The sequence below is a fragment of the Manis javanica genome, chromosome 3 (genome assembly GCF_040802235.1).
Source record: "Manis javanica isolate MJ-LG chromosome 3, MJ_LKY, whole genome shotgun sequence".
NCBI lineage: Eukaryota > Metazoa > Chordata > Mammalia > Pholidota > Manidae > Manis > Manis javanica.
Window position 1 is genome coordinate 81991385 of NC_133158.1, and position 12491 is coordinate 82003875.

At 32.2% G+C, this 12491-nt stretch overlaps 1 protein-coding gene across 8 annotated transcripts in view; it reads right to left on the minus strand.

Annotated features, from left to right (window-relative positions):
• Nucleotides 1-12491, minus strand: part of EPHA6 (EPH receptor A6) — a 953598-nt gene that overhangs the window by 702372 nt on the left and 238735 nt on the right. For all 8 annotated transcript variants that reach the window (XR_012129240.1, XM_037001712.2, XM_073231795.1 and 5 more), the window contains one exon: nucleotides 9140-9803. Coding sequence is in view for 7 of the 8 variants with exons in the window: in XM_037001712.2 (XP_036857607.1) it covers nucleotides 9140-9803 (664 nt within the window). In the remaining variant the exon portion in view is untranslated. The remainder of the gene's footprint in view (nucleotides 1-9139; nucleotides 9804-12491) is intronic.

Below are 12491 nucleotides of genomic sequence, written 5' to 3' on the forward strand. Positions count from 1 at the left end.
GTAGCCTCAGTTCTTTCTTGTTCAGCAATATACTTCAATCCGAATATACCCAAAACAAAACCCTAAAATATGTGGCAATACCTTAGCAGTCAGGGGGCAGGTGATGTGTAAAACTGTAATAGGAGATTTGGCTGGTGGAAACCTGTATTATACAGTAGTAAAAATCTTGGTAAAATTTTATCTTCAATAATTTGGAAGGCAGATCAAGTACTGCTTTCTTTGTGTTTACTACCACTTGATGCATTTAACAAGTTATTTCCAGAAACAGGTGAGCTCAGCAATAATTGGCTGGGTTCAAAGTTGAATTGAGAACAGGAGGGTGTAGAACTTTAGTGCTTCCGGGATTGGAAAATATGATTTCTTTCCCATCAAACACAGACAAAACTAGGAAAAAACATCTTTTTTACCAAAGATAAGACATTGTAGTTAGACTCAGACATATGTCTAAGATCTACCCAATAATATTGTTTAAAATGACCTGTTTAGTTGTCTTTATGTTGAGAGAGGCATGTGCATGAATGAAGAGGCAAGTAAATAAGTTAATAAATAAAACACACTCAAATATTACATTAAAGAAAGAATTTTGTGTGTAGACTTTTGTGTGTAGTTTCTGGCACATAGAATTGACAAATAGATTAAAAGCCCCTGGATTTTTTAAGAAATCTTATTGCCAAGAAATCATGAGTCTGGTCTAAAAGAGTCTGTAGCTTAGGTCTCAAAAGAGATGAACATGAAACATGTATGAAAGCTGTTCAGACACCAAAAACACTTCATAAACTGTCAGATTATACAGGAGCTCACAGATAGTATATCCAAGGGCCATTGAGAACAATGGATAAGAGTGTCCAACTGAATCAGTGTCCAGATTTGGTGAGGTTCTTCACACGTTTACCCATCATCGCTATGGAACACTCTTGAATCTGTGGTTCTTTTATTCTCCTTTCTAAATGGGAGTTTTCTATTTATTTCAATCACTGCATATTTTCTGCTAGAGGTAAACACTTTCTCATTCATTCAATTTGTGGAAGTCACCAGCTGACAAAAAGATAAATTTGAATATGATGGAGAAAACTTTGTATTATCAGATATTTGGGAATGAACATGTACATTTTGTGGGTGAAATGGTAGACTGTGATGTGAAGACTAAGTAACTACTAAAATTTGGGCTTCCTCTTCCATGATAGAGAATCATTTCTAGAAAGTGACTAAAATAGCCAGGGACAACATTTAACAACATCCCACTCTTATCTGCAGCTAGGTGTGGGATGCATGTTAGTGCACCTAGTTAATGCAGCTAGTTCTAATTGCAGGTATGTGAAAGGTAATGATGTGTCTGTTTAGATCTGAGTTGGTTAAAAAGCACAAGTGCTTTCTCCAAATCTCTGTTTATAATCTCTGAGCTGGACATAGAAATCTACAAGGCTCTAAAAGACAACTGGTCCACTAAATGCAAGAAGTCTAAATCCCTGAATCACTGCATGGAGCGGAGTTCCTGTCATCCAGGAATGCAACATGAATTATTTGGTAAATTTATCAGGGCTCTTAAGTTTTCTCTATATAAGGCCTCAGGGAGCAAGATTAATATAACTACAAAATTTCCAAATAAAAAAAAAAAAGATACAGTAAATACAGATAAAATGGAGTTAACATTGACAATGATACTAAACTAAAACAGAGTCAGGGGACCATTAAAGAAATCGGGCTATGCTTTAACTTCTTTCTGAAACTCTTCTCAGAGGAACATTATACTTTTCATTCTGCTAAACCTGGACAACCTGGACAAACATCTGCTTCTAGTAGACTTTTCATCTAAAGAATAACCTTAGAAACCAGTTACGTATATCTAAATGTATGTTATAAAGCCTTCAGCCAATTCTTTCAAAGCAACTGATAAGCCCCTCAGAGTTCCCCTTTTTGCCTTTAAAAACTCTGAACCCTTTCCTCTCTTCAGAGCATACATTTGAGTTTCCTTCCAAATCTATGTTCCCAGATTATATATTCTCTAACACCCCAAATAAACACAACTAATTGTTTTATACCTTTACATTTTTTGGGTTGACAACACAGAAACAGAACACAAGTTAGCCTATGAATTACAATTCCGAAGTATACCATTAGCAATAATGTTTACAAATAAAACCAATATACTAACATCAAGAGATTATTTAGACTCAAGTTCCTTCTAAATTAATTTAAATATGAGTTTAAGACCCCTAAAGAATAAAATAACATCCATAAAAAAGAAATCATGAAACAAAGTAGGAAGAAATGAAATAGTGAAAAATGAATAAAAAATGAATAACAAAAAAACTATGGAAGATAAAAACAACTCAAGAGATGAATAAACTCTTAACTAGATAAAGTCAGAGTGAAATTCATAACCTGGAAATTACTGCTGAAGTTGATATATTTTTCAAAAATATCAGAGTAAAAGAGGATAATATTGATAGTCTCCAACAAATATTTAATAGATATTCTAGAAATAAAGAACATAAGAAAGTAACACACGCACACAGAAACATACAGGTTAAAAACACATAAGGTGAAAGAGGAAAAAATTAACGTACCAATTACATTGTACTGCAATTGAAGACCAAAAATATGGTACCTATAGATAATCTCCCAAGTAATGACAACTAGACTATCAGAAGAACATTAGAAACAATATATTCTTATAGACAGGGAATCAATATTTTTAGTGTTGAGGAAAAATAATAAACACCTAGTACTTTATACCCAAATAAACAATCATTGAAGAGGGGCAGCAAAATAATGATACTTTTAGAAACCCCCTAAATAACTTGTAGAACCTTGCCAAAAGATCTACCAAAAGATATACTGCAGCAAATAGAATATGGAACCTATAAGTCAGGAGCTGATAAAAAAAATAGGAAGTATAAAAACCATTAGCATATCTTGGTATAACTAAGTGTTGACTCTATCAATCTATTAATTTTATTTCCTTAAGAGGCAGAACTTTTAAACTTTTAAAATTCTAGACAATATTGACAAGAAAGGTAGGAATTTCAGTGGGTGGCATAGTATGTCATTTGGATAAAAGACTAGAGATATCGAATAATTTTATTCCTTCTTAGAAATATCAGTGTTAAGAAAGGATTGCCTTTTTAAATTTAGGATAGTCCCAATAGGAATTTGATTTATAGCTTTGAAGTCAGAGAGTAAAATAGGGAGTAAAATTAAAGTTAAAATTTGGCTAATTTACTAAAAAAATCATTTTAAGCCTGTTTGTTTTAACCTACTTTTAAAGTTGTGACAAATTATAATACAATTATTTCACTTTACTCTGACTTGCTTGAAAATAATACCAAGATGCCTTTGAGCCTCTTGATATCATATGCTCAAGCTGGATGAAAGTCTAGAATGCTTCATGAAAAAGTAGTTTTATTTGGAACTGAAGGTTATATTGTAAGAGTTTATATTTAGCTTGTGAGAACTTTTAGAAAGTAAAAGTACTATTTGGGCCAATAAGTCTGCCCTTTGTTTCTGATCCCAAAATCTCACCTTTCAGCTTTTCATCATATCCTCAAACCCCCTTATTTAATGCCAGCAAATCCTGGTGTCTCAAAATTTCTCTATGCTCTCTGCTTCCACAGTCATCTCTGATAACATGATTAGTCAGAAGATCATATAGCAGAGGACAGAGCCATGAGGCCTTAATAACAACACTCTTCAGGGGATCAAATCAATAGCTGTGTCACCAAAGACCCTGTATATCTCATTCACATCAATGAACAATAATGCAATGGTCCAAGAATTGCCACCATCATTTCCTCCTGAATTTTAAAACAGCACTTAGAGGAAAAATAAAAAAATAAGAACATGTTTTTAAAAGGAGGAAAAGTTTTAAAAATCTCAATGTTTCAGAATTTCAATTTCCATAAGCCAAATGTTATTTTGTTATATCATGTCATACTTAGAGGCTTAAAGAAGATATCCTTGCAATATATGTATATATTCTCAGCAAGTATATAAATCTCAAGTCTTAACTAATATCTCTAAGTACAAGGACCACTGCCTTAATGAGGTTTATTCTAAATTAACATCCAAGAAATATTTACTGGGGATTCATGTAACTTCAAAACTCACACTTCAAAAATCTGTATTCAACTTTGTATGTTAATTGCTTCCAATTATTTATTTTATAGTGTTGAAGTATTCTTAGATATATAAGAGAAAAACTATTTGATATAAATGCTTTATGAATCAATGTTATTTTTTTATTTAAACCCTTAGTGGAATAAATTAAGACAAAAATTAAATCTGTAACATCAGAATGTCTAAATATGATAGTTATAATTATGAACCTATGCAATAAAAGTGAAAAATGAGTTGAGAGTTGAGCCAAGAATAAAATATTTCTTATTGTATATAATAAACTAAATTATTGTGTTTGCTCTTAAAATTCAGCGTATATGCTTAAAAAATGTCTATTTAAGCTTTATAGCAAGTACAAGAGTGCCTCTCACTTTTTGTTCTTCTAGAATTCAGATCTAGATATTAATAATAGTATAGAAAAATGAATCACATGTTCAAATATTCAGTAGTACAACTTTTAGGATAACACATAATAATTATTTAAATGCTAATAAATATATGTAATTCATTAGGTATTGACAGTAGGTGTAAATACAGATTTACTCTGTTCTAAACCAGCTTATTGTGTTTCTATAACATAGTTGACCAAGAGTTCTCAAATTCATTCAATTATGAAAATTCCTAAAACCTTATTATAATTTTACTTTTTATCATCTCTAACGGCAAGTTCCAGATATATCTGTATATTTTTCCATCATGCCTACAGAGTGGATATTAGACACTCTTCTAATAGTACCCATATCACACTCCAAAAAAACAAATGCAGGTCATAAAGGGCCTGATTAATGATCAGTAACTTTAAGCTGCTCTGCACTGTTTTGCAGCAGGAAAAGTTAAAGCATCAAGGTAAGTGCACAGATGCCTGGAATAAAGGAGGAAATAGAGAAAAGAAGGGAAGAAGTGAGGAGGGGAAGAAGGAAAATAAAGAAATACATGATTGAAAAACATCTAGGCTTTAGTTCTCAGTTTAGTATTAGTTACTGAGTGGTTCCAGGGAGCAAAATTCTCTATTCTCATAGCTTAGCATTCTGATTCACAAAATGAGGGACAAGAATATTTTCTAAGGCATTCCAGATCTAAAATACCATAACCCTCCCTGAAGAAGATTTTTTATTTCACAAACATGAGAAGAAACAGAGCATCCACTAGATATACCAAAAGTCTCTACCTTTAACTACTCAGTAGAACCTTGTTCTAAGCAGCTAGATAAAATATGACAAAAAGCAAGAGAGATGAAAAATACATTAATTGTTCAAAAGTAATAAACACAGATCAGAGAGAATTTGTTAAAAGTTAGAATGAAGAGGACAAGGACAAATTGTGAAGTCCCTTGAATACTGTGGTTGAAACAGGGAAGGAGAGGGGTGCAGCCCCTAGACAGTTAGAGCAAGATAAAGGCCCTGGGAAGGTCAAATGAGATGCTTACTAAGGACCCTGGAAATGTGAAAAACAGGAGACTTGCAGCTGAAATAATGCAACAATGTATAAGAAGGTTCTCACTGAACCTCTGTGATAAAGAGCCATTTTTTACTGACTATTAAGTCATCAAAGCTCAATAGCTTGACCAAGGCATACTAGTTAAAAATAGAAATGACCTTTAGTATAATTGGCTAAAATATAGTTGGTATTCTGACGGAAACCTATAGAAAACAAATGGTTTCTCTACCTAGTGGACGCAACAGGCATAAAACCCCTAGACTTGAGCCCATAAACAGCAGCCTTGTCCCTCCCAGTATACGCCTGGGAGTTCTGTATCTTCTATCAATAAAAAGCCTCTTTCTCGGTTGCCTACCTTGAGCATTTGAGAAATTTATTCTTTCACTCTGTAAACAAGAACCCCAGTACCATCCTTTTGGGGGCTCGCCCGGGATCTCTCCCTGTACTCAGCAATCTAGAGGGCAGCTACCATTCCCTACTCCTCTTGCTTTAATGAATTCCCTCCTTACCTGTACTCTTCTGACCTGTTGGAGGATTCTTTCTAGTCTAGAGTCAAGAACCCTCCCCCATCCAGGCTGAGGTTTCTCCTAGTGCTTCACCTAGAGCTCAGGGACAGACATCCCCAGATGCAGCTGCCCAGCAACATGGTGATTAACTATTTTCAGTGGATATACCAGAAAGAAAGAATAAAAACATAATAATAATACTTTCTTAAAACAACACACATAATAAAAAAAAACACATAAAATTCTTATCAGGATTTACATAGTAAGCAACCTTAGGGCCCAAACATCTCAGATGAAGCATCATATATGTGTGTAAAGCCATCTTAGATGTCTAGCCTCGTTAAACCTCCAAATAACTGTAGTAGATGAGTGACGCCAGGTTAGAAAAGCAGAAGAACCACCCAGCTGAGCCCAGTCCACATTTTCAGACTGTAAGCAAATAATTTGTATAAGACCAAGGATAGCAATAGATAACTGAAACATATGCCTATTTATAATCTCTACAACCTTCCAAAGTGATTAAGAGATAGTGCTAAAATATATTAATAGCATAAATGTTTTAGCAGAATACACTAGAAGAAAAGGAAATAATACATATTTTTTCTTTTTCCATTATACACATAGTCAAATTACTGTATATTATATATGTATACAGTATAATTATAGTATAAATATGTATATAGCTAATTATATACATAATATATAGTCACATTACTACTTTATAGTTTACTCATATAAGTTCCAATTTATTTGTCATTTAGGTGGTAAATAATTCAGATTTGGTTGTGAGATAAGTTGTTGATAGGCAGCAATAGAATTAGTGATAAAAATTATTATCAGAGTGTAAAAAAGGGCAATATGAAGCATTAAGAACACACACTTAAATAATTGCTCTAAAATGGAGACTGGTGGTAGTGTGAGATAGCTAGCCCTAAAATTGAGGTCTCCACATTCAATTTTACTTCCCTTGTATTTGTAAATAGCTATCATATTCAATTGGAACCAGGCACATATGCTTGATTTTAATAGCTTTCCATATGTTTTATCAGTAGTTGGTTATGACTACTAGTTCACTTATGGATAAGGAAAACTGTGATTTCAAAGTTAGTAAGCCATGGATTTAGAATTCAAGCTTAATTCCAATTTTTGCCACCCACTGTAAGAATATGATGAACATTTGTACTATACCCACTCTCATATTTCTGAGATCAAATAAATTATAATAAAGATAATAAGTCATAAAAACAGATTAGTCTAGCAGTATCTCTAGATAAGCTAATATTGATCATCAATTTGTTCAAAATCATCCTTGCCCAACAAATGAAGGACTTTTAAATCCTGTAATTAAGAGTGAAATTTCACAGAACAAACACATTAAGTAAAAAAGAAAAAGAAAAAATCTAGTTATCAATGATTGTCACTACCTCTAATTCTGTGGCCAAACCCACCATAAAAAATATAAATATTTAATAATAGCTAATCACAAAAATCCATAGGTAACTATTCTTTAAATATTTTAAAAATCTTATTAGTTCTATGAATTAATACCTAGCTTCTACCATATTTAAAATGTAGCAAAATTATTTGGTTAATATGTATATGTTTACCCTCAGTTCTCATTTCCTTTATCTCATTGAATAATTATTCATATATATGAATTTTTCTTTCATTTTCCAATTTAATATATTTCACAGAGCCCCCTCAAAGGGTCATTTGTGACATTTTTGTTCCACTCTAAATCCTTGTTATGGGTGAATAAAAATTTTGAATTCAATCTAAATTAACTAACTTCAATGAAACACTTTAATGAGCAAATAGTGGAGGAAAGCTGGCTCATGTTTATAAAAATACAGTATAGACTTCATGTAAATATTAACATTTTCAAGTGACTAAAATAAACATCACTGGAGGCTCTAGTGAACTTTCCAACATTCAAGAATCCAAGCATTTCATAAATAGATAAAATATTTTAAAATTCACATATATTACCCATGACCCTTCTGTATAAGTGTTTTTTCATACTTACATTCATTCTTTTTAGTGAATGTAAATATAGCACCAGGAAAGATGTAAAGAAACTTAGTATGTGCTACAGAAAACAACCCTATAAATAATTTACCTTTGAGAGGTTACTATTTACCAAGCAATAATTTTGTTTCTATATTTGTGTTTTGATTATGAGTTCTACATTCAAACACAATTTATATAAATTATCTTTATCAGGGAATTTGTAAAAAAATTTTAGTATATATACTTATTAGATTAATAAGCTCAAAAAAATTTGCATTAAAGAAAAAAATGGTTTCATCTTTAAAATTATTGGTATTTCATTTTCATAATATAAAAGGTATGGTTCTAAACTTAACTAACATTGTGTTGTGCTGATATTTCCTGAAAACTAGATTTTAGGAAAACACTGCTGTTAAAACAAAAAAGCAAATGTGTTAAATAGTGGGAAACTGTATTTAATAGTAGCAAAGTATAAATTAAGCTCTGATACAGTCAGTACTTGGTCACCAAACATATAACACACAGAATAAATGATCTGATATGTTTTTGAAACATATATATGATTGGTATGCAAACAGAATTTCTCACTTATTTAAATATAATTTCATCTTATTTAAGTATTATTCAATTATTAAAATTCAACATGAAAGAAATAATTATTTTCAAACTGTCTTTAAATATCACAATCTCTATAAACCATAAAAATATGAATGTCAAACAAATGCTCAATTTGAACTCCTTTTACCTTCTTTTGCTGTTATTCATGTTGCTTTCCTTTATAATAACTAGGTAAATACAGCACTTCATATTGCTTAACTATTTTACTGAGGCAAACAGAGGAACACTTGTCATGACTTTATTGAATTCATGACTTGTCATTGAATTTATTTTACATTTTCATATGCCATCCTCAGGAGGCAAAATTTCAGGAATTATACTTAATTTGAGTCCATGCCTTTCCCAATTAATTCTGCCAGTAATAGCATTAAAAAATTTATCTTTTGAAAATAATTTACCTTAAAATTTATCATTTAAATGCTTAAGAAATTATGTGAATATTTCCTTCTTACCGTGGCAAGAACCTTCAATTTCTTCATATCCTGTACTGCAGATACACCTTCCAAGAGGAACCAGCCAATCTCCATCAGCTCCACAATATAGTTTAGGAGTGTCACGCTCTTCTGCACTCTTCACGCAAGAGCCCCTTACTTCAACCAAAGAAGAAGAATCAACCCTTGGGATGGTGTCAGGAAACATGGCCAAGTTACGAACAGTGAAGGGGCACTTTTTGTAGAAGACACGGACTGAGACCAATGCAATGCATGCCCCAATGTCTTGAAAAGCCAGATAAAATCCTTTCCTTTCTATAGGCCCCACTTCACGAATTTCCGTGTTGAGTTTGAGGATGCGATCACCTAAATCCATCTGAGTAAAACTTTCATCAGCAGCAATTGTGTCAATCTTTGTATATTGGTTTGGCTTGAATTTAATTCCATGGGATTCATCTGATTCCACATAATACAGATTAAATGTTTCTTTGCAAGTCCCCAAGACCCATGGAATGCTGTTACAATCTCTTAGTGTGAATTTCATTTCCACATAAATTTTCTGAGCTGCATCACGGGAGATCCAGTTTGTACGAAGCCAGTTGTTTTGGTTCGGTTCCATTACATTGCATACCTGGTAAGTGTGAATGGGCCTATTGTGCTCATCCATTTCGGTGATAGCATCCCACTGCAGAAAGAAAAGAAAAGTTTAAATGATAGAAACTACAGTGGTGAAACAAATATAATTCTTTTTAAAAATTTCTGTGTTAGCAAAAGAAAAATAAATAAGAATACAAATGAAGCTATTCAAAAGAACAATGCAGAAGGAATTTCACCATGGTTAAGAGTATGGGCTCTGGGCCTACCAATTGTCCTCCTACATTAGCTGCATGAATAAGGGCTACTAAAAATAACCTCTAGTTTCCTTAAGTATAAAGTGGAGTTGATAACAATACCTGTTTCATATGGTCGTTATAAGGTGTAATTAATTAATATATATAAAGCACTTTAAATAGTTCCTGGTACACTATAAGATCACAAAATAGCATATATTATCTGACCAAAATAACTAGACTGATGACAAATGCACTCTGGTTACTCACCTGTCTTCATGTCCAATTTACCACAAATTGAGGTAATTTACCAGTATTAAATTAAATATTTACATGTCTATTTTGATAGAAAATAGATGTAGATAGGGCATTGGGTTTACTCAAGAAATATATAGCACGCACTATTCTGAACACTGGAAATTCAGCAGTGAAGTAGTCTTATTTCTTGATTTCACACTTTAGTGATTTGTAATAAAATTATTTAATGCATTTTGTTTGCATTTTCTCATAATTGGCTATAGAGAGGCACTTAATCAAGACTGGTTGACTTTCAATTGTATACTTCAAATAGAATGGTTACTTTCTTCAGTTTACAAGACTGTTATGACACAAAGTACTTTCAATTATCTATTGTAAATTTCCATAAATAAAAAATTTATATTACCCATCAAGCAAATTTAAAAACAATCTGTATTTAAATATTTCATTTGTAATTTTCTTGCTTGAAATTCAGGGAGTATTTCTAGGAAAAATAATGAGTTCCCATGGAACTGTGGATATAATTTTGCAAAATGCACCCATTGTTTATCAGGGGTGACCCAATAATTGCATAGAGACATTAAATTACCCATCTAAATGTCTTTTTTCCTGGCATATCATGGGTCTCATGTAACTTTTACATTTAAATTTAAAGGCAAACTAGCACTATCTAGCTCAGTTGAAGGGCAAACAAACCATCCAGAATATAAGTAGTGAAACAAGTTGCAAATAATAAAATTTGAGAACTGTCAAAATTAGTGTCTCAAATTCAAAGCATTTTACCCAGTGGGGAACCTGTAAAGGTACTCATCCAATGATTATTTTAGATAAATGGCTAATGAGAATTAATTTTGTTTACAGGAAATGCATGTAAATATTATCTATACTATGTCCCTTATAGAGAGTTACACTCTTAAATTCCGTTTGAATAATTACATTTTAACACCTTCAGACTGTATCCCTTCATATTAATAACAACTATTAACCATGCTCATCCAATAATCAATTCTAAAATATGGGATAAATTTAACTAAAGTATGAAAAACTGCCTTATAACAAAAAAAAACTCTGAAACCATTACATTATCTTTACTTAAAAAGATGTTAGGTTTGAGGAAAAAGTTAAGATGAAAAGGTCTGAATGAGAAGAATACATAACATTCATTCATTGAATCAGGACTGATTTGAACCAAATGATAAGGAAATGACAAAATACATTCAAATAATGAGAAATGTGGTCCTTCTCAAAGACATTGCGGAAGGATTCTTATCAAAATGGTACATCACTTTCTATGTTAAATTTTTGATGTTTGATTAACAACAGTGTTTCTTTTCACTTTGATTTTTTAAAAAGATGTCAGAATTAGATTCAGGTACCAAAATAGTCAAAACAGGTTTGATTGTTAAATTTCATCTTATACAAGAACACTGAAAGTAACTTATTATTAAAATTTGAATCTGATTAACAAAACCAAGAATATAAATTCAAGATTAGATTAAGATAAAAAACACTATGAAATTTACTAAAAAATATTAACATCAATAGATATAGAAAATATATTTTAGGCATAACATATCATTTAGAGTGTTACATTTACATATAGTTGTGTTTGTATTTACCCGGTTATATAACCTCAGTTATAATTTTCAAGTATTAAAATAAATAAGGTCTCTAAAAATCATGGGGACCTAGGTAAGAATGAGAGTAAGAGGACTCGCATAGTGTATGTCTAAATAATGGTAAATCATTCTTCAAAAGATCATGCTCTAAGTATGTTGCATTTGTCTACTTTGCAAATATACCCTCATACCTTCATAACAACACATGGAAGGGTAGATTCAAATTTAAAATACTTGAACTTCCCTGAATGCAGTACCAGCATATGAAATCTATAGTAAGTTAGCCCTTAACTTTAATTAACCCCACCTCTATTCCTTCCCTGACTCTACCTCCATTTCCTATCATTAAGGCATCACAAATGAACATATCTGAGTATCTCAGCCCTCATGTCCAGCTGTGCCCCTTCCCTGCTACAGAAAGCTTCCAACTTTGGCCCTCCATTCAACCTACATTGAGTATACCAGTGGCACAGTACACCCACTGGAGGACGAAACCCAACAAAGTCATGTAGTTCTTGAGAAAGTATTTAAAGCCATCTGAGCAAGGAATTCTGGGGTCTTACCTTCAGTGTGGTGCATAAAGAAAGCATAGAATCTAGGTGGCATATGTCCTTATCTTTCAAGGTCATTGTTTCACAAAAAAGAATTAGCCAGAGAAGAGAATAG